This window comes from Salarias fasciatus, chromosome 4, assembly GCF_902148845.1.
Source record: "Salarias fasciatus chromosome 4, fSalaFa1.1, whole genome shotgun sequence".
Lineage (NCBI taxonomy): Eukaryota > Metazoa > Chordata > Actinopteri > Blenniiformes > Blenniidae > Salarias > Salarias fasciatus.
The window spans coordinates 13,948,655-13,976,582 of NC_043748.1; the positions used below are offsets into that span (position 1 = coordinate 13,948,655).

The 27,928-nt window shown below is 44.2% G+C and overlaps 2 protein-coding genes across 5 annotated transcripts; one reads left to right on the forward strand and one right to left on the reverse strand.

The window, feature by feature from the left end:
• Positions 1-229: 229 nt before the first annotated feature.
• ap5z1 (adaptor related protein complex 5 subunit zeta 1) lies at positions 230-7,135 on the reverse strand. 2 transcript variants are annotated; one of them, XM_030089320.1, is made up of 18 exons: positions 7,024-7,135; positions 6,696-6,833; positions 5,794-5,974; positions 5,511-5,661; positions 5,318-5,430; positions 4,732-4,906; positions 4,491-4,544; positions 3,266-3,406; positions 3,093-3,130; positions 2,763-2,925; positions 2,509-2,687; positions 2,278-2,420; positions 2,081-2,199; positions 1,464-1,591; positions 1,287-1,384; positions 1,071-1,203; positions 767-981; positions 230-669 (listed from the first exon to the last, which is right to left on the reverse strand). In XM_030089320.1, exons 1-18 carry the CDS (start codon positions 7,062-7,064, stop codon positions 417-419), a joined length of 2,463 nt encoding a protein of 820 aa, XP_029945180.1. In that variant the 5' UTR covers positions 7,065-7,135; the 3' UTR covers positions 230-416. The 2 variants fall into 2 exon arrangements, with proteins under 2 accessions (XP_029945180.1, XP_029945181.1); XM_030089321.1 differs by lacking the exon at positions 4,491-4,544 and having other exon boundaries at positions 231-669.
• A 2,654-nt stretch (positions 7,136-9,789) lies between these two features.
• card11 (caspase recruitment domain family, member 11) lies at positions 9,790-27,750 on the forward strand. 3 transcript variants are annotated; one of them, XM_030089317.1, is made up of 24 exons: positions 9,790-9,946; positions 15,770-15,969; positions 16,183-16,320; positions 17,005-17,181; positions 17,715-17,863; positions 17,960-18,139; positions 18,229-18,375; positions 18,645-18,770; positions 18,857-19,234; positions 19,349-19,418; positions 19,509-19,711; positions 19,839-19,951; positions 20,100-20,140; positions 20,716-20,848; positions 20,944-21,145; positions 21,221-21,347; positions 21,425-21,668; positions 21,939-22,023; positions 24,176-24,271; positions 24,345-24,462; positions 26,031-26,213; positions 26,727-26,848; positions 26,960-27,075; positions 27,389-27,750. In XM_030089317.1, exons 2-24 carry the CDS (start codon positions 15,780-15,782, stop codon positions 27,591-27,593), a joined length of 3,543 nt encoding a protein of 1,180 aa, XP_029945177.1. In that variant the 5' UTR covers positions 9,790-9,946; positions 15,770-15,779; the 3' UTR covers positions 27,594-27,750. The 3 variants fall into 3 exon arrangements, with proteins under 3 accessions (XP_029945177.1, XP_029945179.1, XP_029945178.1); XM_030089319.1 differs by having other exon boundaries at positions 18,857-19,231; XM_030089318.1 differs by having other exon boundaries at positions 9,792-9,946; positions 19,842-19,951.
• Positions 27,751-27,928: the final 178 nt, after the last annotated feature.

Genomic DNA, 27,928 nt, shown 5'->3' on the forward strand with positions numbered 1-27,928 from the left:
TTTAAATATGCAAATTTTGATTTCTATTTTTATAGTCTTAACTTTTCTATTTCATGCACTGTATGGATCAGAATTTTGGAACTTCTATTGATTTAGACATTTTTTTGTTTTGACTTTTAAAAAGCAGCACTTTCTCAGGACCTGAGCATTTTTACCTTTTTTTTTTTGTAAATCTTTGAGATCTATTTTGTAAAACTCTATTTCTGTAAAAATCAATGCATTAAAAAAAAGTACCTTTCATTATCAGCAAAACAGACTTGTGTCATTTTTTTTATTTATTTTTTTAATAATACACCAACAATCATTTATTTACATAAAAATGTGCAAAAATCAAATGAGGTTCATTCAGGGAAATTTTTTTTTCCCCCACTGATTCGTCTGCAGATGCAGACTGAGGGTGTGCGTCCGATTGTGCGTCACTGCGAGTGTGTGAGGCTGGTCAGGGCTCGCAGTTGCAGCGGCGAGGCCACGTTGGTGTCTCTGTGCCACTGCGGTGCGTTGATGTGAGCGGGCGGGGTCAGGACGCTCTGGGCCACGCCGGGGGCCTTCAGCAGCGACCACAGCTCCTCCCCCCGGGTTACCACGGAAACCAGGTCCTCCTCGTCCGCGCACCAGGCGACCGATCCGCTTCTGGCCGCCGTTCTCAGCTTGGAGAGGAATAAGGACACCCTGGAAAAAAAAAACATTTAAACGCACGGTGAGGCCCGATCACGACAAAAGACCGACAATCCGCACAAAAACAGGCGGCGCCAAAGCAGTCGGGTACCTGGGTATGAGGTCATGTGACCGCGACGCCAGTTTAGCGAGAGCGCTCATCAGCGTGGTGATGACTTTTGGGGCGGGGCAAATGTTTCCAGGTGACGGCGCAGACGAGGTGATCTCAAACAGCACCGCCTCCAGAGCCTCGAAGCAGGAAGTGATGAGGCTCACCGAGCAGCGAGAGTCGCATGACACCGAGAGATACTCGCCCAGCACCCACACCTGGGGGGGGGGGACGACGGGATTTAAAAAAAAAATCGAACCGTCTTTCACAAAATCCTGCCGTCTTTTCTATAAAAGAGTCACTTTACCACGTGTGTGAAGATTTCCTCTTTGCTGTAGACGTTGGCCGTGGCTCCGGCGAACTCCAGCAGCTCGTGGGACTGGTCCACCACCAGGGAGGGGCGCCGTTTGCACAGCCTCAGCAGGTGGCAGCTGAACACCCTGCACACGAAAAGAGAGGGAAAGAAGAGTGAGCCACGAGAGCGCGGATGAAAGACGGCAGCGCTCCGGCTCTTCGGGTTCACCTGTGTATCTCCCTGATGTATGTTGGGATTTTCAGGAGGAGGCTGCTTCGCTCCAGCATCACCAGAATCAGATGAGCTAAGAGCTTCTCGTCAGCCATCTGGGAATAAAACGGCCTAAAGGTCAAGAGGTTTTTCTGCACTGTGCATTTTTATCAAGAAGGAAAAGCTTCAGTTTACCTCAACGACCCTGTGGAAGTAAATGTGTAACAGCACGGGGACGACCTGCGCACAGTGGACCACCCTGGGCCAGTCGGCGGCCTCGGCCAGCAGCTCGTGGAGCGTGCTCAGACGGTCAATGGTGTCGCCTGGTAGGTGGGACGAAAAACACGGTTTCATTTACTGTTTTTTCAGAATAACATACAAGTTTGACCAGCTGCTAAAGCTTAAAAAAAAAATTTCAATATCAATACTTTTAGTTTGACTTAAATCAAACCACAAAGTGCAACACTAGGACCTTCTGGAGAGATTATATCGGCGGTTCTGTGTTGTGGAATTCTGGCTACAGCCTTATTCTGATGCTTCCTTACGGCAACACGCCTCACGATCGCTCTGCAGAGCTTAACGACACACTGATGGGCCTTGGAGTAGGTTAATCTGCAGCTCGCTCGCCACTGGATCGAACACCTGTCTTAACTGTAGAATAACACCGCTGCACCAGAATGAACTGAAGGAAGCTGGAGGTCACAGAGATGTTGCGTAACCAGTACGGTTTCCAATCCAAGTTGGTTCTGTGAGTATTTCTACTCACATTTCCTAGTGTGTCAACTTTAAGTCATCCTGTGCCTTGTCATTACCTGATCCTGCTTCCCCTCGAAGCAGGAAGAGGAAAAGCCCACGGAGTGAAGGATTGCGAAATGCGTCCTGCAACCGGACGCCACGGCCGCTTGGCTCAGCAATGGGTAAACTCACAGACCTGCAACACACACAGATCTGGTCAGACAATGATTTAAAGACATGCTCTTGAGAGTTTTGTTTCAACATGTGAAAGAACCTGAGCTGCAGGACCAGCGTGGCGGTGAGACAGGGCAGGTCGAGCAGCGAGTGAAGCAGCTCCACTGCAGTCCCAGGTGTGACCAGAGAGGGCAGCAGATCCACAAAGTCATCCACCACTGCTGGACTGTCCCACGCTAAAAACTGCACCGACACGAGTTCATTCATGAAACAAAAACAAACAACAATCATGAAAACAAAGTCTCATTTAAACACACGAGGGAGTTTTTACCTTCAGCAGGTTTGGGAAAGAGCGAATGTACTGAGGAACTCGAAGCTGCACGCTGTCGAGGTTCAGGCGAAGGAAGCGCAGGAACTCGTGAGCCAGGAAGGGGTCGTTGAACAGCTCCCCGGGGTACCGGCCGAACACGAGCATCCACACGCCGTCGCAGTCCACCGCCGCCATCTCACCTGGGAGGAGTCAAAGGGAAGGTATCAACCTGCGGCGCCTGCCGGGAGACAGCATCCGCTGGAGTCTGTACGCACCGTGGTTGAGGTAGAACTGTGCGATGGGTATCAGGACTCGGGCGAAGGACAGGTCCGAGCTGAGCCGGCCGAACAGGGCCTTGATGCACGGGAAGGTTCGGTAAACGAGCGACGCGTCCTCAACGCACACACAGTCCAGAATACACACGGCCTCCACCAGACACTGAGGGAGCAAACAGGACGACAAGCAGAGTCAAATCCAACCAGCTCCCTTTAAAAAAAAAACCCCCAAAAACATTCATTTATATTCAGCAGTGTGGGTGTACTGATAAAAAGTAGTAGCACAGTAAGTGTGTAATCCAAGAGAATAATCAACAGAATACAACTCACAGCCTTTTGCAGCTCTGTATCCGTCCTCTTGTGCGCCTCTGAGACAAAGACAGTAAGTTTAATATATTCACACTCAGACTAACAACATTTCAAAGTACAAAAATATAAAAACAATACTGCCTTTTTGGCGCTTGAATACATTTTGTTCAAAACACACACGGACACACACTCACTGCGATCGCTCTGCTCGATGAGGCGCTGGCAGTACTGGAAAGCCTTTTCTCGGAGACGCTCCTTCGGGGGCAGCAGGCGGCTGGAGGAGGACGTCGCCGAGACCATAGAAACCACCGATCCGTCCACCTCCGACCGGTCGTCTGACGGATAGAAATCACACTTCAAGGCTCACGGCAGAGTCTCGACTACCCAAGTCATTTATATGATCGTAAAACTGTAAACCTGACTTCCTTTGGCCAAATCAGAAGATTTTATGACGATATAAAACCATTAGAGCTCAATATCATCAAGCCTTACGGCTCAATTTATCTTCAATTTGATGCAGATGGCTCATAAATAGACCATTACATATTTCAGTTGAAGGGAAGTGATATTTCACTGACTGAAAGCCACAGAACTGGCAATAATCCATCAATACAGTTAAGAAGAGAAGAAACTACAGAGAACTGAGGAATTTCTGTATCTTTGAAACCTTAACTTTGTATATTTGTTAAAGGCTGAGAAATGGTTAAAAGTATTTGCGGTTTGCTTTGTTTAGGAATATAAATCATGCAAAATCACACAAGATTTACCAAAATAACTTTCCAGTGATGAAAACTCACAAATATTTTGTAATATCCTCAGAAATTGACTCAGATTAGAGCATTATGACTCATTCTGAATGAAGCTCCAGTGGAGAAAGGTGGACTTTTATTAGTTTAAACTCTGAACAAAATCACATCATAGAAAAATTCGACTGTCAAAAAAAAAATCTGTGCACATCACAGATTCTAACTCACACATGCAACATACAGACTTTTCATTTAACCAGTGGGTTTTCAATCTGGTCCAAGGCCTGTATGAGATGAGCCAATCGCGGTCAGCATCGTTCAAATCGTTAGTTAGGTCTGAGGGACACGAATGTACAATTACAGATATCAGCAAAACAATAACAGCACTGCATGCAACTGGTGGTTTGGTGGCGCCTGTGGTATGTTTAGCGTCTTCATCTTGCAGCAGTTCCGTCATGTTTATCATCTGATTAGAAGATTTCTAAGGAAAGGAAAAGTTAGAGATCAGAGAACAGAAGCTCTGGTTAGAGACGGTCAGCTGTGAGTTAAAATCACATCGTGAGTGGGTTTAGTTGCAACTCCGCCGAGTTAAGCAGAAGAGGTTGGAGGTTGGTTTGTTCATTGCTTCTTTCAGACGCATGCTGAGGAAGGTCCACGGACTCTGGTGTCTTACCATTAGAAAATGAGTGGGAGTGGGAGAGAGACAGGCTGAGCTGCAGCCTGTTTGCTGGAGGTGATGAAAACAAACATCAGGTCATCTCAGATTCTTATGGTGGAATCGCAGCCTTCACGATTCACACTCTGAAGTTGCAATTTCTCAAAACACGAGAAATGAATCCCCAATCCTTAAAGTCTGACGTTTCTCTAGCAAATGATAAATGAAGACATTGGATGCATCATTTAAACAGACATACCGGCATCTGACATGAGGTTGCCACTGGAAACAGAGTGGTAGGTGAGAAGCCAATGCCTCAGCATGGAGAAAGAATAGACGTTCATCCACTGATCCTCAGTGAAGCCTTGACCCACGCAGAGCACAGTGAAGAAATCCCCGGACACCGTCCCGTCCAGCTCAGCGATGGGCACCGGCTGATGAAGACACATGGAGCGCATCATGAACAAACAAACCACTCCAGGCTTCACGGTATGAGTTGAACATGTCGAGTATTGAGTCATGGATGTGACTTGTGACATGTAAACAGTAAAGTATATGATGTTGCCGTTGTCTTCTTGGGCTCATTTTAGGTTCAGTTTGTTTTTAGGACATGATTTTTTGACATAATGAAGAGAAAAAGGATTTGTTGTCAGCATGATCTAGCATTGCAGGACTCCATCTGATCAGCCAAATGTGTCGACACAGAGCCTGAATGTACCACGCATGAAAAGTTTATTTAATGTAGTTCAGTCTTTTTTTCATACGTATGCTGTCAAAGTTAATATCACAGCTCTGATACATTTTTAACACATTGTGCAGCTTTAATATGAACCGTGATCACTCACCTGGCGGGATCTGGGCCCTGTGAAGAATCCCCCTGAGGAGGCTCCGCCTCCCTGCACTATACTGGCATAACGCAGCCAATCCACAAGCTTCTTACTCAGGAGGGTCACCTGATCTAGAATCAGTCGAAAGACCGTTTGAAAACAGAGCCTGCCAACGGGCGGATCTCAATTCTGAGCGGCGTGTGATGTCTACCTTCGGTGAGGCAGTCTGGGCTGTGTGTGAGGATGGTGTTGATGATCGGCAGTGTGAGCATGAGCGAGGGAGAAGGACCCTCAGATGGCCGGCCTTCAAGACCACGCAGCAGCAGAGTGCAGAGGGACGACAGATCAGCTTTGGATTCAGCCTGTTCGGGAACAAAGAGACTGGGTGACACTTCTCCCAAACCACTTTAAGAGGGAAAAAACAGCTTCTTGTAGGCAAATGTTTCGTTATGATGACAGATTCAGTTTAATAGAACATCTTATTTCATGTGCACCTGTGAGAGCAGCAGTGCAGCAGCATGGCTGTTCAGCTGACTGATGTTCTCTTGGTTGTAGCTCAGTTCCTGACCAGAGAGGGGCAGTGTCTCTCTGAGAACAGCGGAGCTCAGCACCTGAAGCTGCTCCACTGGTGAGGACAGCAGAGACAGAAGCTTCTTCTGAAGCTCTGGAGGCAGCCTGTGTGTCATGACAACAGAAGAAACAGAGGTTAGCAGCCGGAAGTCAGAGAATAAAGCTCAGTCTGAAAAGGAAACACTTTCAGAGCGAAAAGGCATTGATGATCTGCAAAGATCTAACGCTTGTTTTCAGGTTTTAGTTTAGCCCCGATATTTATGATAAGTCAAAAAAGAAATGTTGGAGTTTCATAATGAGAAGCTCATCAGCGTAGTTGAGATGAATCACTGATTAGATATAGATACAAATACCTGTGTGGGGAAAAAATGTAAAAACAGAGATACTGACTCATTTATGTTTTAAGAATACTATTCTGGGTACTTGTACGAAACTGTAAAAGGCGTTTATATACACCACATTATGTGCTTTATGGAGGTAGTATCAACTGAAGTATATTCACATTAGACTCTGAATGGATAATGTTTCTCTGCTGGACTCAGATCTGAAATTCAACATTCACATTAACTCAATAACAAAAACACCTCATTACCATCTGAAACATACGGCAAAAAAATAAACTATTTATGGCCAAGCAACATCCAGAGAAACTTGGTCATGCATTTGTCTATGGATCTTGGCGCATTCTGTTAATTTTAGATGGGAAGTTGGCTTGTTGAAACATTACTGAGATGGGAAACATGCAGCGGATTTCCACAGTCAAGTGTCTGGAGCGCGGTTGGGTCAAGAAAGAGAGCGAGAGAGAGAGAATGGTTAGTAATCTTACAGTTTGGTGTACTTGTTGACAGATAGAATGAGGTACAGCCTCTGCAGGCTGTCAAGTGTCTCATGACCAAAGTCCTTCCCCTGCAGCAGCTTCAACAACTTGCTGTAAAACTTCTGCAGCTCGGGCTCCGGAATCTCTCTGGGAAACAGCACACACATTATATACGTTAGTTTATGTAAAGGTAATTTTAACTCGCTGAGAGATCTAACAAAAGTGATTTCATTCAACATTAGCTTCAGATCGCTAGCGGCGCTCGCGTCTTCAGCTCAAAACATGAACTATTTACCAACAGAAAACCTGAAGCTGTTGAATAAAGTCCTCCTCTTACCGTGCTTGCTTGATAAAACTCTCTGAAGCGTGAGAGTACATTTTAACAGAGAAAAGTCACTCAGCCATAGCTGTCAACGTCGAAGGTAAACAGTCCGCCTGCTAATCGGGTCCTGACTGGAATCACGTGACGTGACTTTAGTTCCGCTTTTATTGCAGGAAAGTTACTGAAAGAGAAAAAAGAGTTAGAATATTTTTCTTTAGATATTTTCAACATTTTTTTTTCCTGTAGCTCCTCCACAGTAGAAAAAAAAAAAAAAAAACCAAAACTCCAAAATCCATGCAAATTCCCCTCACCCCTGTTTCTGTTTTCTCAATTAAAAGCGAAGGAAAAAGAGTTAAACCTATTTTCTTTCTGGGTGAATGCTCAGGATATGAGACAAGATCCGTCCATCCATCAAACCATCCATTCATTTATCCATCCATCTATCCATTTATCCATCCATCATCCATGATTCATTTGTGTTGAGATGCCTCCATTTTGGACAAATTGCACTACAGATAGAAACCTGTCATGTCTGAGTCATCGTCATGTGATGGTAGAGTTTCTGTATGATTCTCTCAAATATGATGAAACCGAACAAACACAGGTTTCTTTGTTGTGTTGTTTAGATTGCTTTTACCAGATTTCAAAACAACAAGTTTCTGAATTAGTTAAAATTGAGTCATTGTTTAAATGTACAAAGACCCAAAGTAAATTGACACAGCTCTGATTTTTAGGGTTGACTTGACATTTTCATTGCGCTTTTGTGCAATATTTGAGGCCATTGCACTTCTCTATTTTCATGTGTGATATTTGTAATACTGCATTTCAGAAAGAGCACAGTTCTTTCTTTCTTTTAACAGATATTTTCTTCTTAAAGTGATGCTCCAAATCCCAGTTCATAGTACAGAACTTATATTGAAATTAATGGAATGAACCATTAAACAAATAAATAAATGTAAAGAATGCACCCTAGATGGTACTGTCCGTATCCTGGCAGACTTTCTTCCTTTTGTTTCAATACTTTGCTGAGTTGCAGGATATTATTAGAATATTTCATCATGTGTTCGGAAACCTTTTTTTTCAAGATGTTCAACTTCTCCACTTTCAGTTCCAGTCCGTTGTGCTTCCGCATGTTAGAAGAAATATCAACTCTTTTGCTCAATGCTCAAAGCATCGTAGTTTTTTTCCCCCTTGACAACAAAATCCATAAAAAAAATCATTATCTATTTTGATAAATTAACACTTTTGGTCTCAATAAATTCAATGGAATTGAGATTTTTATCTTTATCTGTCAATATTACTTTCACAAAGACATTCTTTGGCTATAGTTACTCAAACAACCTTGAAAGTAATCATCTTTGTACTTGAATTCCAATTCAAATGATTCAATATGAAATTGGTTTGTTCAAAAGATTTTAATTTACTCTCCATGTAAATACATTAATTTGTTGTGTTTCATATACAGTGGCAAATTAAGCATCTGAGCTTCATTGCTGTACTTAATTAGATACATTTTAGATACAATAATTAACTTAAATGTCTATTTTCCTGAAAGATTTTTACTTTCAGTTATTATATCTGAGAAAATATCTGAACTTTTCTTCTCTTAATCAGTACAGTGAGCTGATCAAAGCAGTTATAGCAATAACAGCTGAAGCTCAATCCCCTTCCAAAATAAAGATTTTATTTAGAATTCCTGGTATTTTACATGAAACATACTCAGATTATTTTCTTGTTATTTCATAGTCGAATCAATCCAAGCATCTTGTTCAGCACATGTCACCAAGAATCAGGAATCCAAGCTTCTCCAGAGGTGTACTTAATGATTTGGCCAGTGTGACTCAACACCAACCAAACTGGTTCCAGCTGACTGAAGAAGGAAATGTGTGTCAATAATTAGTTCATTTGTGCTTCTTAAAAAAAGAGCTTTTCTAATTAGGTCAAGTGAACAAGTTGCATCTTGCTTTTATCCAAATTTCTGAGTAAAACATGAGTGTTGTGGAGTTTAGCTGATGCTGTAGCTTCAATCACCATGAGGAAGAAAAAAAAATGATTCTTTATGATCTAGAGCAGCAGTTATGACCAGAAGAGCCACTTTTTTTTGTTTTTTAGCCTTCCTTTGGAAATTTTTAAAATGGTCTATTTTTCTGTTTTCCCTTCTTCTTCTTCTTCTTCTTCTTCTTCTTCTTCTTCTTCTTCTTCTTCTTTTTTATATTACTGATTTGGGACATTTTAGCATTGTTGATGTTGGTAATTTTATTTTTTTAGCCTGTTTGACTGCTCTACTATTTTTTCAGTCAGAAGACAAGACTTTAGTTTGCAAATAAAATGAAGATAATAACTTTTTTATTATTATTAAATTTTCTGTCAGCTTCAGGGACTCCAGAGGCTGACCTCTGGTTCAGAATATACAGGTCGCCTAGAAGATATTCACTTTTTATTATTATTATGTCCATACGTGCAATTTAAATGGAGAGAAGAGACTCAGAAAAGAGTGTCAGCAGGAACACAGGTCACAGAGAGCACTCCTCACCACTTTTCCTGTGAGTTTATTTCCATTTCAGCTCTCACCCTCCCGCCTCTCTCTCTCTCTCTCTCTCTCTCTCTCTCTCTCTCTCTCTCTCTCTCTCTCTCTCTCTCTCTCTCTCTCTCTCTCTCTCTCTCTCTCTCTCTCACTCACTTTCTTTTCTGTCTCTCAGTGTCTGTCAGTTGCTCAGTGAGTTGGGGCGGCGGGTCTTCGTGCGCTCCTCGTGCGTCCTTAACTTCTCTCTCAGTCGGATAAATGGAGACGACCTGAGCTTTAAGGATTTTTTTTTTGTATGGTGGATGAACCGGTTTAGAGCTCTTCAAAACAAGAAAGCCACCAAAGCAAACGGCTCACCGCGCCTACAAAGACGAGTTTCCTTCTCCTTCGGCTCTTGACATCTCCGCATCTCCGGTAAGAAAAGTAAACTTTTACGCGTGAGTTCAGCTCACCTGTCTTCGGAGATTACGACTTTTTGTTAAAAGTGTCCGTTGTGTTGTGTTGTGTTGTGTTGTGTTGTGTTGTGTTGTGTTGTGTTGTGTTGTGTTGTGTTGTTAAAAAAAAAAAAAAAGTTGAAAGAGAGGCGAGTTTTGCAAGCCGAAGTGGAAAAAACGAGAAGTCAGTGAGGCTTTTGCACCTTGCATCTCCGCGCAGACAGCCGGTCATGACCGTGCCATGTGTCATCTGCTGTAATCCGTCATGAAAAACACACGGCTGGCCCACACACTACACCCAGACACACGCCATGCACACTTTAAGAAAGTCTCCAGTGCTTGTTTATTGGAAAACTGTTAAAAATCTACAGGTTTGCACGAGTAAAAACAACACAGTCTTGCAGCACGTTATCAGTCTTTATCTTCCACATGGGGAATATGTGGTTAATAATTGTTATCTTGGTTGTCGCTGACGTCCTTTTAGGCATTCATCTGTGGGACGTTGTTAGCCCTGCAACCCAATATTGCTGAGATTCAGTAATCACAGAGTCTTTATCAGGCTTTATTGAGATGTTTGGGATTCCAGCAGCAGGTGCAGAGGTCAGTGAGATCCAGAGAAGGTGGGAATGAAGGAGATCCTGTGTGTTTATACACTGTGCTGCTTTCTCAATGATTTACATCCCAACTTTTGCATATTATATGATAGTTAAATACAATATTGCTGCACAGAATTGCTGAATATTCAGCAAGGAATGAGCAGATCTTATTTCTCCAGAGTCCACATAATGAAGTCTCTGCTGTGGTTCTGCAGCCTGAAAATCAACCCAAATCAGCAGATGTGAGCCTTCTAAGAAAGGAAAAGCTTTCATTCAGAGTCTCTCCTCTCCCTGGTTCCTAACAGACAGAAAGCCCAGATATCAAATTCCTATAGGGTTCTGCTATTCAGCTGGACAATGGAGCCTTTATGACAGTTTGTGCACCTGAACCAGTCATATCTGCCCATCAGTTCACCGGTCAGCCACTCCAAGGCCGTCCGCTGACAGCGAGCAGTGTGGGGTCAAATGGCTTCGTCTGGAGGAACAATAGCCACGTTTTATTTCTCTTGAATTTAGCATTTTGCCAGGCTTCAGATAATTAGAGCTTCTTGTTGGACGTTTATTTGCCACAGAAATATGCAGGAACACAAACACTGTGTGTTGTAGAATGGAGAGCAAAGCTTTCCCCCACAGGTTTGGTTTGATATAGAATGATAAGTAGCACAATTTTTAATCTCAGATTATATTTTCTCTTTTGTCTGACGGTGTAGTTGAAGGCAACGGTAACACTTTACTTGAAGCACCCGGTATAACACATTATGAGGTAAGGTTAGGGTTATAATGTGTTATACAGGGGGGCTTCAAATAAAGTGTTACCATGGCAATAATACCTTAAGAATATCAATAAATCTACATGGTTGTTTATTTAGAGTCCCGCTGTTATGAACTATAAGGTGATCATTGTAAAGTGTGTTTATCACCTAATTTTACTTAAAATTTAGTCCTATTATTATAAAAAAATCTTCACGGTGACTTTGTGATGATGTGACTTTGTGTGACGTGAAGACTGTTTATCTTTTATTCACTTTTGACACCTCTGAAAACTCGATGTTCACGGAGATCTTTATTCTTTCACTTTATTTTCTCTATGATGCATAGAGGTACGTTTTATTAAGGTGTTTGTCTCTGAATGGTTAATCTCAGCAGAGACTGATATTTGTTTACTTTTTGATTGTTTTAATCACTCTGGGTGAAGTATTGTTGTTTTGAAATCACAAAATTTCATTGTAATTTAAATCAGTGCAACTTATCTGCACTTTCAGAAGAAAACTGTCTGATTTTTAAAGGAGTTCTTCTACCTTGAAGGAGTTAAAAGTTTACGCACGTAGAAAACAAATGAGACTGAGCATGAGTTGTGATTGGAGGCTGCGGTGATGGAGATCAGATATACGAGACGAAAACTGCTCATGAAATTAACTCGGAGACGAAGAGGTGAATGAAAACTGAAGTGTAAACAGTTTTAAGGGAGATTGCAATAATTCAGATTGCGTCTTTGCTTTCCCTGAATGTTATTTGCATTCTGGACTCAAGCAGCCTCCATTGTGTGTTTCTTTCTTTACTTTTAAAGGCAGTTGTCCTGAAGTGCCGGGCAGGAAACATTGGTCTGACTTCTGCAAACTGGAAATAAAATGTTGCAATCGTAACGGAGGATTAAGCCCATTTACAAACAAAAAAAAAAAAAAATCCATGAAAGACAAAGACGGAATAAAGTTGTGGGAAACACTGCAGGACGGGGCAACAGTGGAAATCACCAAGTCTCTTCCTGCGCCGGAGAGCTGCAAGGTCAAGTATCGCTGATGTTATTGTGCGTTTGAACTCTGCGTCTGGTTAGAAAGGGGGAGAAAAAATAAGTAAGATTTAGCTGAATGACACACACACACACACACACACACCTACACACATTTGCACTGCTTTGAAAAAGACAATCAAGTCTTCTGACCACAACACTATAAACAAAAGCAGCTGTCTGCAGAAAAACCTAAAAGAGAACAGAGGAAGAGAGCTCTACTCACATCTGGTTTAAAAAGGAGGAAGCAAGGATGAACCTTCTCGGTAATGAACTCCAGAATAAGAGAAGAGAGAAGAGGAAATGTGTGAGTGTGGTTAGTGAAGGGGTCTGCAAGTGTGTGAATGTGTGTGTGTGTCTCTGTGTGTTTGACATGCGTGCATGCGCTGAGTATTTTTGCATGTGCATGAGTGCTCGGGTGTGTGTGTGTGTGTGTGTGTGTGTGTGTGTGTGTGTGTGTGTGTGTGTGTGTGTGTGTGTGCGCGCGCGCGCGTGTGTGTTTGTGGTTTGATCGTCTTCAGTGTCGATGGAAATACATTCACGCTGTGCACAAAAATAACAGCTTCAAGCGCAGAGAGGGTGGGATATTTTCTGTCTGCCTCTGACTCACTTTGAAAATTAAAAAAGGGAATTTGGCTGATTTTGTTCACTGTCTGACAAAAAAAAAACAGAACAAAATAAAGGAAAAAGCTCAAAATTTAGTGAATTAGTTGCCCCTCTTCTGTTATTTACCTTCAATCTATAGATAATACATCAAACACACACACACACCTTGCAAACGAGTACGTGCAAAATAGTGTGTTTGTGTGATTTTGTGTGTTTACATAAGCAACGGTATCAGATGGTGTGGATTTGCCTAACTGTTGGCTGCGGGTCACAAAGCGGGATTGTGGGACGACACCCACCGACTGGACAGCATGCAAATGGGAAGCATGCACCACTGGCGGTGTTTGTGTGTGGTTTCCGTGCACGGACGGGCACGCCTGAGTCGCAGGGGGACTAAACCCAAGTCGGGGGTAATGAAAGTCAATCAGTAACTTTTGATGCGATTACATGTTCTGGAAAAGATAGAGATAGAGAAGTTGAATTTAAATTTAAATTCACAAAAAGTCCACAACATTTCTGTGAGTTTTCATGTGGGTATTTATCTTCATTGAGGGGGGGAAAAAGTCAATTTAGTCGCATTCATTGTGAAAGTAGGTTGATGGTGGTGCAGTGGTTAGCAGTTCAGAATAGACCCGGTTCGAGGCCGGGCTGGGCATTTTCACTGCAGTTCGACTGGTTTCTCTGTGGCTTTTTCTCCAGGTGCTCTGGTTTCCTCCCACAGTCCATCAGCACGCATCTGAGGTCAGTCAGTAACTCAGAAATCCCCCGTAGAGCAGTGACAGTGAGTGTGTGCGGTCGCCTCGTGACCTGTCCAGGGTGTGTCCTGCCTTCACACACTCACACACACACACACACACACACACACACACACACACACACACACACACACACACACACTGCTGGGATTGACTCCAGCTCCTGTGACCCTGAACTAGACAGCGCAGAACAGAAGACCAATGGATGTGAGACTGAAATGTTTTGAGAACAAGGATCTGCAGCTTTTATTGTTGTGGCTGAAAAAATGTCCAAAAATGAGTTGTGACTGGCTGAAGGGGGGAAAAAAAAAAAACGGAGTCAGGTTTGATTGTGTTTTCTGGTTCACCACCTCATGTTGTTGTTTTTTCCTTTTTTTTTTTTTTCTTAATGGTGTTTGACGAGACAGTGCATCACATCCATTTGTGGGTGTCACCAGTAAACTCCACCATAAGAATGTGTGTTTATGTGCGTGTGTGTGTGTGTATTTGTATATCAGACATGGTGATAAACTGGAGAAAGGAAATGAAGTGGGAGTAACAGAACGATAGACAGAGCGGCAGGAAAGACGAGAGGCAAATGGAAATGCGTCAGTTGTTGGTGTGTTTGTCTGGATTTCGTTTTGAAGCGGCTCTTTTTATCGTCATTCATTATATTTCAGAAGATCCGTTAATAATGAAAGGTGTAAACAATCTGCTTTGTTTTCAGCGGTAAATAGAAAGACTGCAGTCCTCTCAGAGGGGTTTCAGATCAGAGAAATGTAAAAATCTTGCAATTTAGATATTATTCACATGTGCTTTAATCTTTCTTTTGACATAAAGCATCTTCTGAAATGTCACTAACTTGTTTAAAACTTAATGTCTGATGTAGTGGTGGCAAATCTGAAGTCCTCATGTTTTCACACGGGCATTCTAAACTAATAGTATTTAATTAATATTTCTATTTAAAGTCACTGTAGATGCTGCTTAACGTGCAAGGACAGTGTTTGACTGACTGACTTCACTGAGATTGTTTCTTCTCAGCAAAAAGAAGAAACCAACTCATTTTTAGCTTTTCTAAAAGAAGAAGAAAAAAAATGCATGTTTGCATGTGTGTTCGTCTTGCTCGCAACTGAAAGTGAACTTATGTCTGCTTGTGGTTTATTTGTTTTTTGGTTTTTTTTTGGAACCCAAAAGAAACGGTGTGCCCTTTTTTCTTTTTTCCATCTTTCTTTCCATCTACATTTTTTTTTTTTTTGATGATTCATTTTTGCGTCATTCACAGACAAGCAGGCACAAATCAACCCAATAGATTACAAAGTTTTGTTTTAACTGTGCACCATGGGTGTCAAACACAAGGCACGTGGTCCAAAACGGGCCCACAGACGGCTCCAATCCGGCCAAATCGCCAAGCAATTTGTAAAAATTTCAAAGAAAATACTGTAAACATTTTTTAAATGGATTTCTCGAGAGCAGCAGACATAGCACAACACTGAGATTCACACTGCAATGTCGTCATGAAAGCTGCCTCCATGCAAAAATCCTAGAGCCTAAAAACTATACTGCCAGGGTGTCTTTATAAAAACACCCATGATGCAACAGCTTTATGAGAAAAATTCTTGGACATTTCACTGTATTTTGCTCAAGAAATTGTCATTAAAATTGACTTTATGTTGAGATTGTAGTCATGTTTGAGAGTAATTCTTTGTTTTCACAAAAACAGTAACCCACATTTTCATCATTTTATCGTGCAAAAACCCAAGAAAAGCTTCCAAGGTTGAAGTTAAAGGTTATTATGGCACTTTTGAAGCCATCCAGCCCACTGAAGAGGAAATTTTGGCCCTTGAACTAAAATGTGTTTGAGGCGAAACGGCATAACATTTTTTAATAGTTTTTTTTTTTTTTTTTGCGCACTATTGGAGGAAAGAAAAGAGTACGTAAAGAAACCCTACAAACACACAGGATGCAAACTGTGGTGTCTTCTTGGTTTGAGTCGAAGGGGCTGGACCAAACACATGGTTTGTAATTTTTGAACAAATAAATGAAACTCACTGCCTGTCTCTCTCGGTTTTCCTGCTCTGCAGGGCGTGAGCGATGGAGAACGGGACTTGTGACGACGTGGAGTCACTGTGGGACACGGTGGAGTGCAGGCGCTACGACCTGTGCCGCACCATCTCTCCGGCCAAGCTGACGCCTTACCTCCGCCAGTGCAAAGTGCTGGACGAGCAGGACGAGGACGAGATCCTGCACTCCATGCTGCTGGTCACCAAAACCAACCGCACAAGTGAGTCGCTTCAGGTCCAAAACAGTGATGATCCTCAATTTACTCAAAGATTCCTTATGATTTTATTACTTTTAAAGTAAGAGCCCTGTGCAGTGTCTCTTTCATCTAAGACACAAGTTCAGATCAGCTTCAATGAGGTTACAATCAGTAATACAAAAGTAGTTTTAAAGTGTTTGATAGAAACAACACCTCTCGCCTCTGTTCCTCTGTCAGGTCGTCTTCTCGATATCCTCCTCACTAAAGGAGAGCGGGGCTATGTGGCGTTTCTGGAGAGCCTGGAGTTCTACTACCCCGACCTGTACAAGCTGGTCACCGGGAAGGAGCCGACGCGCCGCTTCTCCACCATCGTGGGTGAGAAACGACCTGCGATCGTGGACCAAATCAATCACTTTCAGATGGAATCTGATTTTCAACCTGGATTTTTTGAGCCCCCTTTTGTCCTCAACATGTTTCCATTTATTTACAATTTGAGTTGCATTTGAGTCTCACAGATGAGTCACATCAGTTCCCATAATAGCTTTTTTTGGTAAAATATTGTCACCGCCGTCACAGATGACTCAAAACCAGAGAGAAACCTGTGAGAAATGAGAGATTCTGCTCTTTAAGCTGCATTTGACTTACAAATGATGGCAGTTTTATCGCAGGACTGTGGAGGAAGACTTATCATCGGGTAAAGATTATTCAGTTCCCAAGAATTTGTAAATTAACCGAGCATCACGGTGCAGCTCGCACGGTTCTAAGAAAAGGTTGTTGCTAATTCATGTGGGTTGTTTTCTTTTTTTTTTCTGCTTTGAGGAGTCAAGATTAGCCTCGGCGCAGCGAGGCGAGGGCTTTAAACACAAACACATCCATTGTTTTTGTAGCTGCGTTCAGACTGCGACAGTCATATCTGCCACTCGGTTCAGAACCGGATTCATTCAGGTCAGCGCTGCAGTGTGCCGTGCAACTTTGATGTGCGCCATCTCGTGATCCTTTTTTCTCTCTCTCTCTCTCACTCTCTGTCTCGACTTTGCCGTCTGCTTTTTCTCACTTCAGTGGAGGAAGGTCACGAGGGTCTGACTCAGTTTCTCATGAAGGAGGTGATGAAGCTGCAGCAGCAGTTTAAAGCCAAGACCCTGCAGCAGGTCGAGCTCAGCAGGAAGAACTGCACCCTGGAGGACGAGCAGAAGAAGCTCCGGCTGGCCAACCAGGAGCTGCAGGCCTTACAGCAAAGTACAAAAACACACACATCCCTTTTCGTTTTTGTTTTTTTTGCCCGACCGCAAAATTTCGCTTTTATTAAAGGAGTTAAAACGATTAAAAAAAAAAAAAATTATTGAGGAAAGGGGCGAGAAGGGTTAAAAAAATTAAACCAAAATCTCACCGCAGTGCAGTGCATGTGCTACCGCACGACGTGCTTTTTGTGCACTTGCATCTGGAGCTTCATAAGGATTGGCTGTCGTTCGCCTACCACAACCCCATCCTGAAACTGCGTGGCTGTGATCGTTTTTGATTGTGTCCTCTGCAGCTGCGACGCAAAGCAAAGCGAAACAGAAGCTAAATATATTACCCCTTTTATAATATATATAAAAATGAAATGAATAATATATATAAGAATGAAAAATGAAAATGAAAATAAAAATGAAATGAAGGAAAAAAAAGAGAAAAATGGCGAAATTCGCCATTTTTCTCTTTTTTTTCCTTCATTTAATTTCAGTTGCTTTAGTTTTACAGTTTTTTTTTTTTTTTTTTTTTTTTTTTTGCAGGGTACAATAAGCTGAAAGAGGAGCGAAACACCTACAACGACGAGCTGCTGAGAGTGAAGGACGAGAACTACAAGCTGGCCATGAGGTACGCCACGCTGAGCGAGGAGAAGAACATGGCCGTGATGAGGAGCCGCGACCTGCAGCTGGAGGTGACCGACGGACGAACGGCGTCTTCACCGGCGCTCCTCGTTTAACGTATTTTCTAAGTTTTTTTTTTTTTTTCCGTGTCCCCGTCTGCGCCGCAGATCGATCAGCTGAAGCACAGGCTGAACAAGGTGGAGGAGGAGTGCAAGATGGAGCGCAGGCAGAGCCTCAAGCTGAAGAACGACATCGAGAACCGCCCAAAGAGGGAGGAGATCTTCGAGCTGGAGCGAGAGAACGAGATGCTGAAGATCAAGCTGCAGGAGCTGCAGTCCATAATACAGGTACGGCCGACTTTTGAATAGAAATTAACAGGCAAAAGTGACGTTCCTGGAAGTGAAAAGAGCCGGCGTTTTGTGTGTTTTGGACCCAGCCGGGACCCTTACCCGCGTCAGACAAGGCCATCCGCGACATCCTGGAGCACGACAGACAGGAAGCGCTCGAAGACAGGCAGGATCTGGTCAACCGTCTGTACAACCTGCACGAAGAGCTCCGGCAGGCGGAGGAGCTACGTGACAAGGTGACGACCACACACGACCACACAGAGCGAAGCACGTCGGGGGGGAAAAAAAAAAAAAGTTTTTTTTTGTTTTGTTTTTTTTTTTTCCTTTTTTTTTTTTGTTTGAGTGGATGATTTTGATTCAAATTGAAGCCGGAAGCGGAAAACAAAAGAAGAGTGGTTTGGAAGCACGAACCCATGGCGCTTTATAAATAAGAGCTGAACTGAATGGAATCGATGCTTCATCTGTGAATAACGAGGTGCGGCCGCCGTGTGGTTTCTGTGGACAGTATCTGGAGGAAAAGGAGGATCTGGAGCTGAAGTGCTCCACCCTGCAGAAGGACTGTGAGATGTATCGCAACCGCATGGACACCATCACCATCCAGCTGGACGAGGTGGAGAAGGAGCGGGACCAGGTGAAAACACACACACACACACAGATATCTACCTGAATGCTCCATGTATTGATAACTCGTTGACCGTCGTTCTCGTGCGGCCCCAGTCCTTTCGATCCAGGGACGAGGCGCAGCACCAGTTCTCCCAGAGCCTCATCGACAAAGACAAGTATCGCAAACAGATCCGGGAGCTGGAGGAGAAGACCGACGAGCTCCACATCGAGATCGTCCGCAAAGAGGCCAAGCTGGTCACGCTGGAGTCCCGCCTCCGCCGCCTCTCCAAAGACGCCGTCCTGGACCACGTGCAGCTCCGGCACTGCGAGGTGGACACGAGTCTCCCGAAGGACCTGCCCCCGCCGAGCACCTCCCCCGGCGAGGAGTTCAGAGCGCCGCCGGGCCAGTCGGGGTGGTCGAGCGACGAGTCGCCGGAGAAGCTTCTGCCCGAGGAGCCTCGACTGAAACGCAGACCCAACCTGAAAGCAGTAGTCAGCTTCCCATCACTCACACGTTTTATTTCTGGTCCAAATATAGGTTTTGAAATTAGAATTAGCTGTGAGTGAATTATTTTAACCTTCACCCTTTTTAATTTTCTCTCTCAGATCAGGAGCAAACCTCCGATCACTGTTTTCAAAGATCCTCATGTCAACCCAGAGGCCGACCAGGCAGCAGGTAACACCTCGCCTTTCCCGCAGCGTGCTGCCGTGCACACGGCGTTCCCTTCGTCATCGGTGGCGTTTTTCCTCCACCTCCTCCTTCCAGCTTCGCCTTCGGTCAACGAACGGGACTTCCTGGAAATCATGCCCAACCTGCCGGGAAACAGCAGCTCTCTTCCTTCGTCGCCCTGCTTCCCCATTTCCCCGACGTGCGCCCCCTGTTCCACTCGGTCCCTGTGCTCCTCGCCGGCGCCCTGCCCCCTCCTGCCCCCCCTCACCGCCACGGACCTGCCCGGCCGGCCCAACATGGTGAGACTGAGCACAGCTGCATTTCTTTACTCTCTTTTCCACATTTTCTTGTTCCTCTCTGCACTGGACTGACTTTTGCGGCCTGTTTTTTTTTTTTTTTTTTAATTGTCATTCACCTATAACTAAGCAGCTGCGTACCTACCGCAACGACAGCATCCTGTCCACGCACCCCGAACCGCCGGATAAAGCATCACTCTACCGCAGAGAGAGGGAGAAGGAGTATGACTTTCCCCTACGCAGGTGCTTTACAAAGCTCTAAACATAATTATGTCACGTTTAAGCCACTTCCTTCATGAATCCTGTTGATATGTGTTTCCTGTAAATAGCAGCTTCAGAAGTGAAGGATCTTTTTTTTTATTTTGTGTGTGTGTGTGTGTGTCTATTTTAGTGTGGTGGACTTTGATAGTGACAACATGGAAATGATGTCCGGTAATCTACTCTTACACCCTACACAACATTTAACAAGTTTAAAGATCTCCACCTAAGTCACACTAATAGCAGCCTCCCCAAATAAACACACATGAATATATCAATATTTTGCAGCTTTCAGTTGCATCTGTCAGCTGAAATCGAAGCCTAATCAGTCCGATGTGTGTATAATAGCACAGTTGTTCGGGTGGTGTGAGCCGAAAAGCACCACCAGTCGCTCTCACCTGACCGGACGTGGCAGCTGCCGCTTCCACTTCCCCCTTCAGGCCCTCGGATGCAGTGCAGGACTCGGCCGGGGCTTATCACTAACAGCAGCTCTTTTTCCATCAAACTACACCTAATCTCTGCGGAACAGAGACATTAAACAAATTCTCGAACGGCAGTAAATCTGCTTTTCAAACTGAAGTGAAAAAAAGCATAATATAAGTAGAAATGTGGGGCAAGACTGTTAAAAGAAGAATATGCGGAGACAGAAAAGTGATTATTTAAAATGATTTAAGCAAATATTAAAAATAAAAACAAAATCACACATACTGCACAATGAAAATTTGACTCAGTTCTCGTCTGTTCATTAGAGGATGAGGTGCAGCGTCCGGACAGCGGCCCTCCCTCGGTGCACTCGTCCTCCTCGTCCCACCAGTCGGAGGGGCTGGACACGTACGACCTGGAGCAGGTCAACAACATCCTGAGGAAGCTCTCTCTGGAGAGGTAAAGCGAAGCCGCCGCGGCGTGCGTCAGACACCGCGGTGGAGGCCGAGAAACGTTTTCACACTCCTCTCCGTGTGTGTGTGTGTTGTGTGCAGGCCAATCCGCCCGTCCCTGTCCTCCTTCTCCAGGAGCAGCTCCTCGCTGAAGCCCGTCCAGGAGCTGTCCCTGCTGGGCGACAGCCTGCTGAAGGACGTCACGCTGGTCGGGGGGAATGACAGCGGCATCTTCATTTCGGCCGTCCAGTCGGGCTCCGCCGCAGAGAAGGCGGGGTTACGGGAGGGCCACCACCTCCTGCTGGTAGGTAGTGTACATTTAGATATGATCCGTAACTGTTCGGATTTTAACGTTTTTGCCTGACTTCGATCTGTTCAGATTGAGGGATGCATACGTGGGGAAATCCAAAGCATTTCACTGGACACCAGCACTCAGGAGGAGGCCGTCTGGACCCTGCAGCACTGCTCCGGCACCGTCAGCCTGCACTATCGGGCCAACTACGAGAGTAAGCGCTGATTGCCGGGGTGTTTGTGCACTGCGTGTCTTCCCTATATGTGTGTGTTCAACGCGTTTGCTCCGCAGCTTACCGCCGCCTCCAGAAGGATCTGGCCGACGGCAAGGTGGCCTCCGGCGACTCCTTCTATATCCGCGCCAACCTGAACATACCGGGGCAGGTGGAGAGCTGCACCTTGCCCGTGCGCTGCGACGAGGTGGTGCACGTGCTGGACACCAGGTTCCAGGGCCGCAGCGAGTGGCTGTGCACGCGCGTGGACCCCTACACCGGCCTGGATCTGGCCGACCGGGGAACCATTCCCAGCAACTCCCGGTACGCAGCCTCTCTCTCTCTCTGAAACGCGCGTTTTTGTCATAACGCGCATCAGATTCTCTTCCTGCAGCGAAGAATCTTCTCACAGTGCAGCAATGAAGTCAAGCACAATGCATACATATTGTCACCTTTGAGCATTTTCACACCTGAGCTGCAAATCTGTCACAGAGAAACACAGGAAGCAGCTCAAAGAGAACAGATTATCACACATTGGGGAATTTAACAAAGCTGTGTGTATATGTGTGTGTGTGCGTGTGTGTGTGTATGTAGAGCTAAACAGCTGCTTCTCGCCAAGATTCAGAAGTTAGTGTATCGAGGGGGGAAAGAAGAAAATGAAATCCTCCGGAACAGCAAGGTAAAAACATTTTTAATTCTCTCTCTCTCAACAAAATATGATCCCCTGCATGTAATTCCTCATTCTTCCACAAGGTGGTGTCATGGTTCAATCTGACTCCTGCTTTATGCTAAACTCAGCAAAAGAAAAAATAGCAGGATGTTGCACCAATAAAAAAAAAAAAGTGTCTTTTATAATTAGTAGGGATGTGCGAGTACCGATACCAGGTATCGGTATCGGGCCGATACTGGCCTTATTTCAAGGTATCGGGTACTCGTGAAGGCTACCGATGCCAGCCGCCGATACTCACGGCAAGAAAACCCCACGCGTAGTAAGCCCTCCTCACCAGCAGGTGGCGGTAGTGCAGCCAAATGGGACGCAAGCTGCCGACAAACATGAAAGAGGAAGAAGCTCCTATCTGGAGCGCTGACAGGCGCAGGGCTACACTGCAGCGGGCTGACTTCTCCATGAGTCTCATCCAGAGCAGAGACAACAGGATGAATCCAGAACGGCTGCTCGTCTCACCAAAACTCCGCCGGTGTGGAAATTCTTTTATACAAGTGAAAACGAGCCGAGCTTTGCAGAATGCTAACTCTGCAATGCTAAAATTGCTAAAGGAGGTGCGCGATGTTGTTCATTTACCACTAGTAATTTGTTTAAACACCTCAGGGCGAAACTTGTGGACGAGAGTCTGACGCTGTTGTGCTGGAAAAAAGAAAACTCCGGCAGCAACTCGACGGCAAACTCTGGAGAAGACCGAGAAACTGAAGAGCAGAGATCCGAGAGCAGCACAGAGAACACGAGCAACTCTTTAAACTCAGGGGTTTTTCTATCTTTGACTTTAGTTCATAAAAAATCATTCAAATTAGTACATTTAAAAACCTTAGTTTATGTAAAGTGTAAAACTCAGAGAAATTGTTTTATCTTGCACTTAATTTCATTTAAATAAGTGCAAACTCAGAGTTGCTTGTTTTATTTTTCAGACTATTATTTTGGACTTAAACGTAGTGGCTGGGCTGCCTTTTTATTGGAAATAAAATTCATTTTCAAAAATAATCTCATTGCATTATTTTACATTTTATGTATATAAAGTATCGGTATGCAAGTATCGGTATCGGTGAGTACTGAAGATGAAGTACTCGTACTTGGTATCGGTCTGAAAAAAAGTGGTATCGCACATCCCTAATAATTAGATCCCGTCACAACATTACTGCTGAAACTCTGAAAGCGGCGCTCACGACAAAGATGACGACCGGATTTTACTTGCTTTTTAAACTAACTTCCCCGAAGTAAAATGATTAAAATGTGGGTTGGGTTTTGCGGTATGAAAAGAGGAAACAGGCTTTGTGTTGTAAGTCCTGTGTTGTAAGTCCTGTACAGTCTGTGGAAATAACATTTCTGACCTTATCTCAAAGCGGTGTGTGTATACAGTATATTGTTCTGCATGTATTTATCTTTAGTCTGCAGGGAAACCAGCTATTTACCAGTTATTTGCTCGGGTTGATGTGAAATGCCTCTTTGTCCATAATGCAATGACTATAGGAGAATTTTTTTTTTAAGTTTGCTGTATTTTGTACCAGAAGGAATCAATACAATTGCAATAATATTGTGATTTCGGTCATTTTTGTTAGGGATTGTTTGATTTTGTGCAAATAGACATTTTCGTCACGCTAACTCTGCATTCGGACAAATAAAAAGTTCAAAAGTTAAACATTTTCGCATCATGATGGCACTGTTTTACGGGCCCAGTTAAGACGCAGTTGGACTGTATGTGGCCTCCGGACTAAAATGTTTTTGACGCCCCTGAAATACAGACTCCACGAAAAACATGTAGAAACTTCTCTAAACTCACAATCTGTTCAAAACAGAATCCTTGATAACACAGCGCCGCCTCTCATGACCCAGTTCAAACATGAAGAGAAAAAAAAAAAAATCCCACTGGTCTTTTAAATTTTAATTCTTTTAGTTCGGTTTGTCTACTTCTTGCCTTTTTAATGTCTTTATCTTAGTCGTTTTTTTTTATGCTGTCTGTTTACATTTTCATGATTTCATGAATTCTTCATCGCGAGTCAGAATTATACATGACCCGGTGTGTGTTTCAGCCTCTGTGAAGCCGCCGCGCTGCGCCTGCTGTGTTTTGTTTGACTTGTGTACCCCGTCCCTGCCCGTCTAGAATAATTTACAGCCGGAGGAAGGCAGCCCCTCGACCGACCCCAAAAGCAGCCCTCGCTTGTCCCGAGCCAGCGTCTTCCTCACTCAGATACTACAGGTAATGCAGTGACACTTCTCAGGATCGCGCTCTTTCTACGTTCCTCTGATGGAACGCTTTTTCGGTTTTGCAGTTCGTCAGCAGGGTGGACATCAAGTACAAGCGGATGAACAGCAATGAGCGCGTGAGGATCATCAACCCGGGCAGCACAACACTACCCAGACAGGGCTTCGAGACGCTCCGACCTGAAGGTGAGGGCAGCCGTGGAGACACAACTGAAGAAATGGAAGTGATCCAAAAGGGTGATGAAAAATCTAAGCAAAATAAAAAACCCAAAATAACATTTTTCAACCCTGAAAAACTGGAAAATATCGATAAAAAACAAATAAAACAAATCAGCACAAAGGCGGAGCTTAATGCAAATATGAGTTTAACAAGATACAGTTAAAATATAAAATATTCAGAGTCTCTCATTTCTCATCTGAGGACAAACACGACATCCATTGCCTGAATAGAGGTGCTCTGTGACATGATAAATAAATGAAGTGAGACAAAGCATGAACAAAATTGGTGTAAGAATAAGGCAGGAAACCATGAAACACAAGGAGCAGCTGAAAAACAGACAGAAAACACTCAGCTAAACCAACACAGCGGTAGAAACGGTGTTTATAGGTGAGTATGAAGTGTCAAGTACTGGCTGGCTGAGCGGGTGAGTAGGAAGCGCTACGATCCAGCGCAGGACGAGACAGCACTCGGATAGATCTTTTGAGTGAGATCCGATAAAGAAAAAATTTAAAATATTTGCTACTGTACTTGAAAACACCTTCAAACCTGGACTTTTTTACTTTTACTTCAGTAAAAAAGTTAAATCTGATATTTTCACTTCCACTAAAAGTGTTTCAGCATTTTTCAGCAAGCGTGTTAGAATTTCTGCCACCATAGTAACAAAAAAATCCTGAATTACTCCCAAATGTAAACTGAAATCCATACTAATGAAATGATATAAAAACTGATATTTACGATAAAACGTAGAACAAATGTTGCATTTCCCCATCGCTGGCATGACATTCGTCATTGAGGGAAGTTGATTCCGATGTAAAAATAAGTGGAGGTGAGATGAAGACGAGACTCTCATGAAGACTGTCCGAAAGAGGAAATATCTCGGTACTTCATTTTAATTCATAGTTTTAATCAACAAGCAACAACAGCAGAAAATCCACAACGTAAAACCAGTTATTCATGTTCAGAAATGAATGGGAAGAGGTACCAGTTTTTATTTACTATCATGTATTTTAATACACACACGCTTCAAAACAGAATGTAATGCAACTATATGGAAGACAAATTCATCTGGAACGCTCCTGCAGGGTTTTATATGAAATTCTCATAACCAGTTATACTGCCCATAATTAATTTCAGATGACATTCAGCTCAATTTGATTTTGATTCACCCCAAATCTGTAGCTGGGATATTAATTCCACTTCATTTGTAGTGTGATAGCTGGTTTTCAATCATTTCTTCATCACTCATTTGCCACATATCCTCAAAAGTTCCAGTGGAAGTGGAACTTTTTCACTTTGAAAACTCATCATTTTGTTACAAATTGGATCCTATGTGTTGCCATCTTTGGTCCACGAGCCAGATGTTGGACACCACTGGCTAAGGGTATCTAAAAAAGTTTAACTTTAGGTGTCTAATAAACATTGTAACTCTCCCTGGACTGTTTCCAGGATGTTTAGACACCTCTGTTAATCTTTCTCTCTCTCGTGGGGCTGACCTGGCGCTCATGCTGTGCTAAACCCCTCTTCTCTCCGACAGACGCTGCAGACCCAGACAGCGAGCTCAGCAGGAGCTTGAACCTGATTCCCTACAGTCCCGTCACTCCCCAGCGGACCCAGAGAAGACGGCCCGTCCTGTTCAGCCCCAACGCCCTCGCCAAAATCATCATCCAGAAGATCCTCAACATGGGGGCGGCGATGGACTTTAATATCTGCAAACCAGGTCAGCTTGGCGACGCAGACACTTAAAGTCCCACCGGGAGGCTCGACTCTGGTGTCAGCCTGAAGATTTTCCATCTTGTTTGCATATTCCCGCTGTGCCCGCCCGTTGTGAATCAAAGACAGAGGAATAACAAGCAGCTGAGGAGTGAGTGGGTGAGAGAAAAGGTAGCTTCCGCCGGGATTCAGGTCAGGTATTGTGCTGCACTGTGGCGTGATTGTGAAGGAGTGTAACCGGAGAAGCGGCCTAGTTGATTATCGGGATGACAGTGCAGATCGGTGGAGTCCATGTTCTGGACCTTTAAAGGCACCTCCAGTCCCCAGACAGTCCAGCGGCTCCCAGGAGAGGCCGAACATCTGCTGCGTCTTAGTTACATGCAGATTCCCCAGGGCAAATACCTTGAGAGTTTCACTTCCTCGTTTAAAAATGTGCTGGTGATTGTTACCAAATGAGTTTCATTTTGAGAAAAAAAAAACCAGACTTGACCAAATGTGTCCCCCCCCCCCCTCTGTGCAGACACGTTGTCCAAAGAGGTGTTTCACCTGAGGCAGAACGTGGAGCCCTTCATTCACTACAAGGAAAGACAGACCACCTTCGAATGCATCACCAGAGAAAACATCGAGGCCGTCGCCACCAAGGTGAGAGGAGCTGATTCAAACATGCTCAGGCCTCATGACAGAGATCTTTCTCCGAGGAGTTTGCCAAGTCTAAGTGCTGAGTCTTCAGCTTGCAACCTTTTTTGTCACCAGGGTAAACACTGCCTGCTGGAGGCCGACCTGACCTGCATCAAGGACCTCCTGAGGAGGGAGATTTACCCAATCATCATCTACATCAAGATCTGTGAGAAGAATGTGAAGAAGCTACGGTAGGCTTGACAAAACACGCTCGCTGAAACCACACAGGCTGCGAAACTGCACTTTCAAAGTGCAAACGCACGACGGCTCAGGCAGGAGGTGAGCCCGAGTCAGGTGAAGCACAGGGCCAGCGTGCGCTCCAGATCGTGACCCGAGGCTTTTGTAACGTCAGACTCCGCTGATCTAATCTTTCTGAGAATTACGACAAAGCGCGGAGACCATTGTTGCAGAGTGTCTACCGGATCTCGTCTCAGACACCGGGTTCTGAATATCGCCACACTCACTGCCACAACTCTGCTTCCTTCCTGTTTCCTGTCCACACAGGAAGTTGCCTCTGCGCGTGGAGTCGGAGGACGAGTTTGTGAAGCAGTGCCGGGCCAAAGAGAAGGAGCTGGAGGGCGTCCCCTGCCTCTACGCCACCCTGGAGCCCGACTCCTGGACGGGGACGGACGACCTGATCAGGATGGTGAAAGACAGGATCATGGAGGAGCAGAGGAAGACTGTCTGGGTGGAGCAGGACCTGCTGTAGACACACACACACACACACACACACACACACATCCACCCAACAGTCTGCACATGAAAGTAGCCAAACGCAGTAAAACACACCCCAAAAAAAAAACTTTAACCTCTCTACATTTCTATTTATATAAAAAAAACAATGTTATCACTGGAAAGGTTAAAAACTTAATAAATGCATTATATATTTTGTAAATGTGTATTTGATTTAGAATAAAAACAATGACAAAAAAACAAATATGTGTTTTTCTTCAATTCAAAGGAGCGTTTTATTAACACTTTTTAAACTTCTTCTGTCATTAAAGGTCTCATCCTGGGTTGCTTGAATAACAGCGCCCTCTTGAG

Coding starts and splice junctions, on each gene's coding strand:
- ap5z1 (XM_030089320.1), bottom strand. CDS start 7,064: ATGTACTCTCACGCTTCAGAGAGTTTTATCAAGCAAGCACG. Junction 3,131..3,265: donor CATCGAGCAGAGCGATCGCA/GTGAGTGTGTGT, acceptor TCTTTGTCTCAG/AGGCGCACAAGAGGACGGAT. Junction 982..1,070: donor AGGAAATCTTCACACACGTG/GTAAAGTGACTC, acceptor CCCCCCCCCCAG/GTGTGGGTGCTGGGCGAGTA.
- card11 (XM_030089317.1), top strand. CDS start 15,780: ATGGAGAACGGGACTTGTGACGACGTGGAGTCACTGTGGGACACGGTG. Junction 21,146..21,220: donor AGGGCCACCACCTCCTGCTG/GTAGGTAGTGTA, acceptor CGATCTGTTCAG/ATTGAGGGATGCATACGTGG. Junction 27,076..27,388: donor AAGAATGTGAAGAAGCTACG/GTAGGCTTGACA, acceptor CTGTCCACACAG/GAAGTTGCCTCTGCGCGTGG.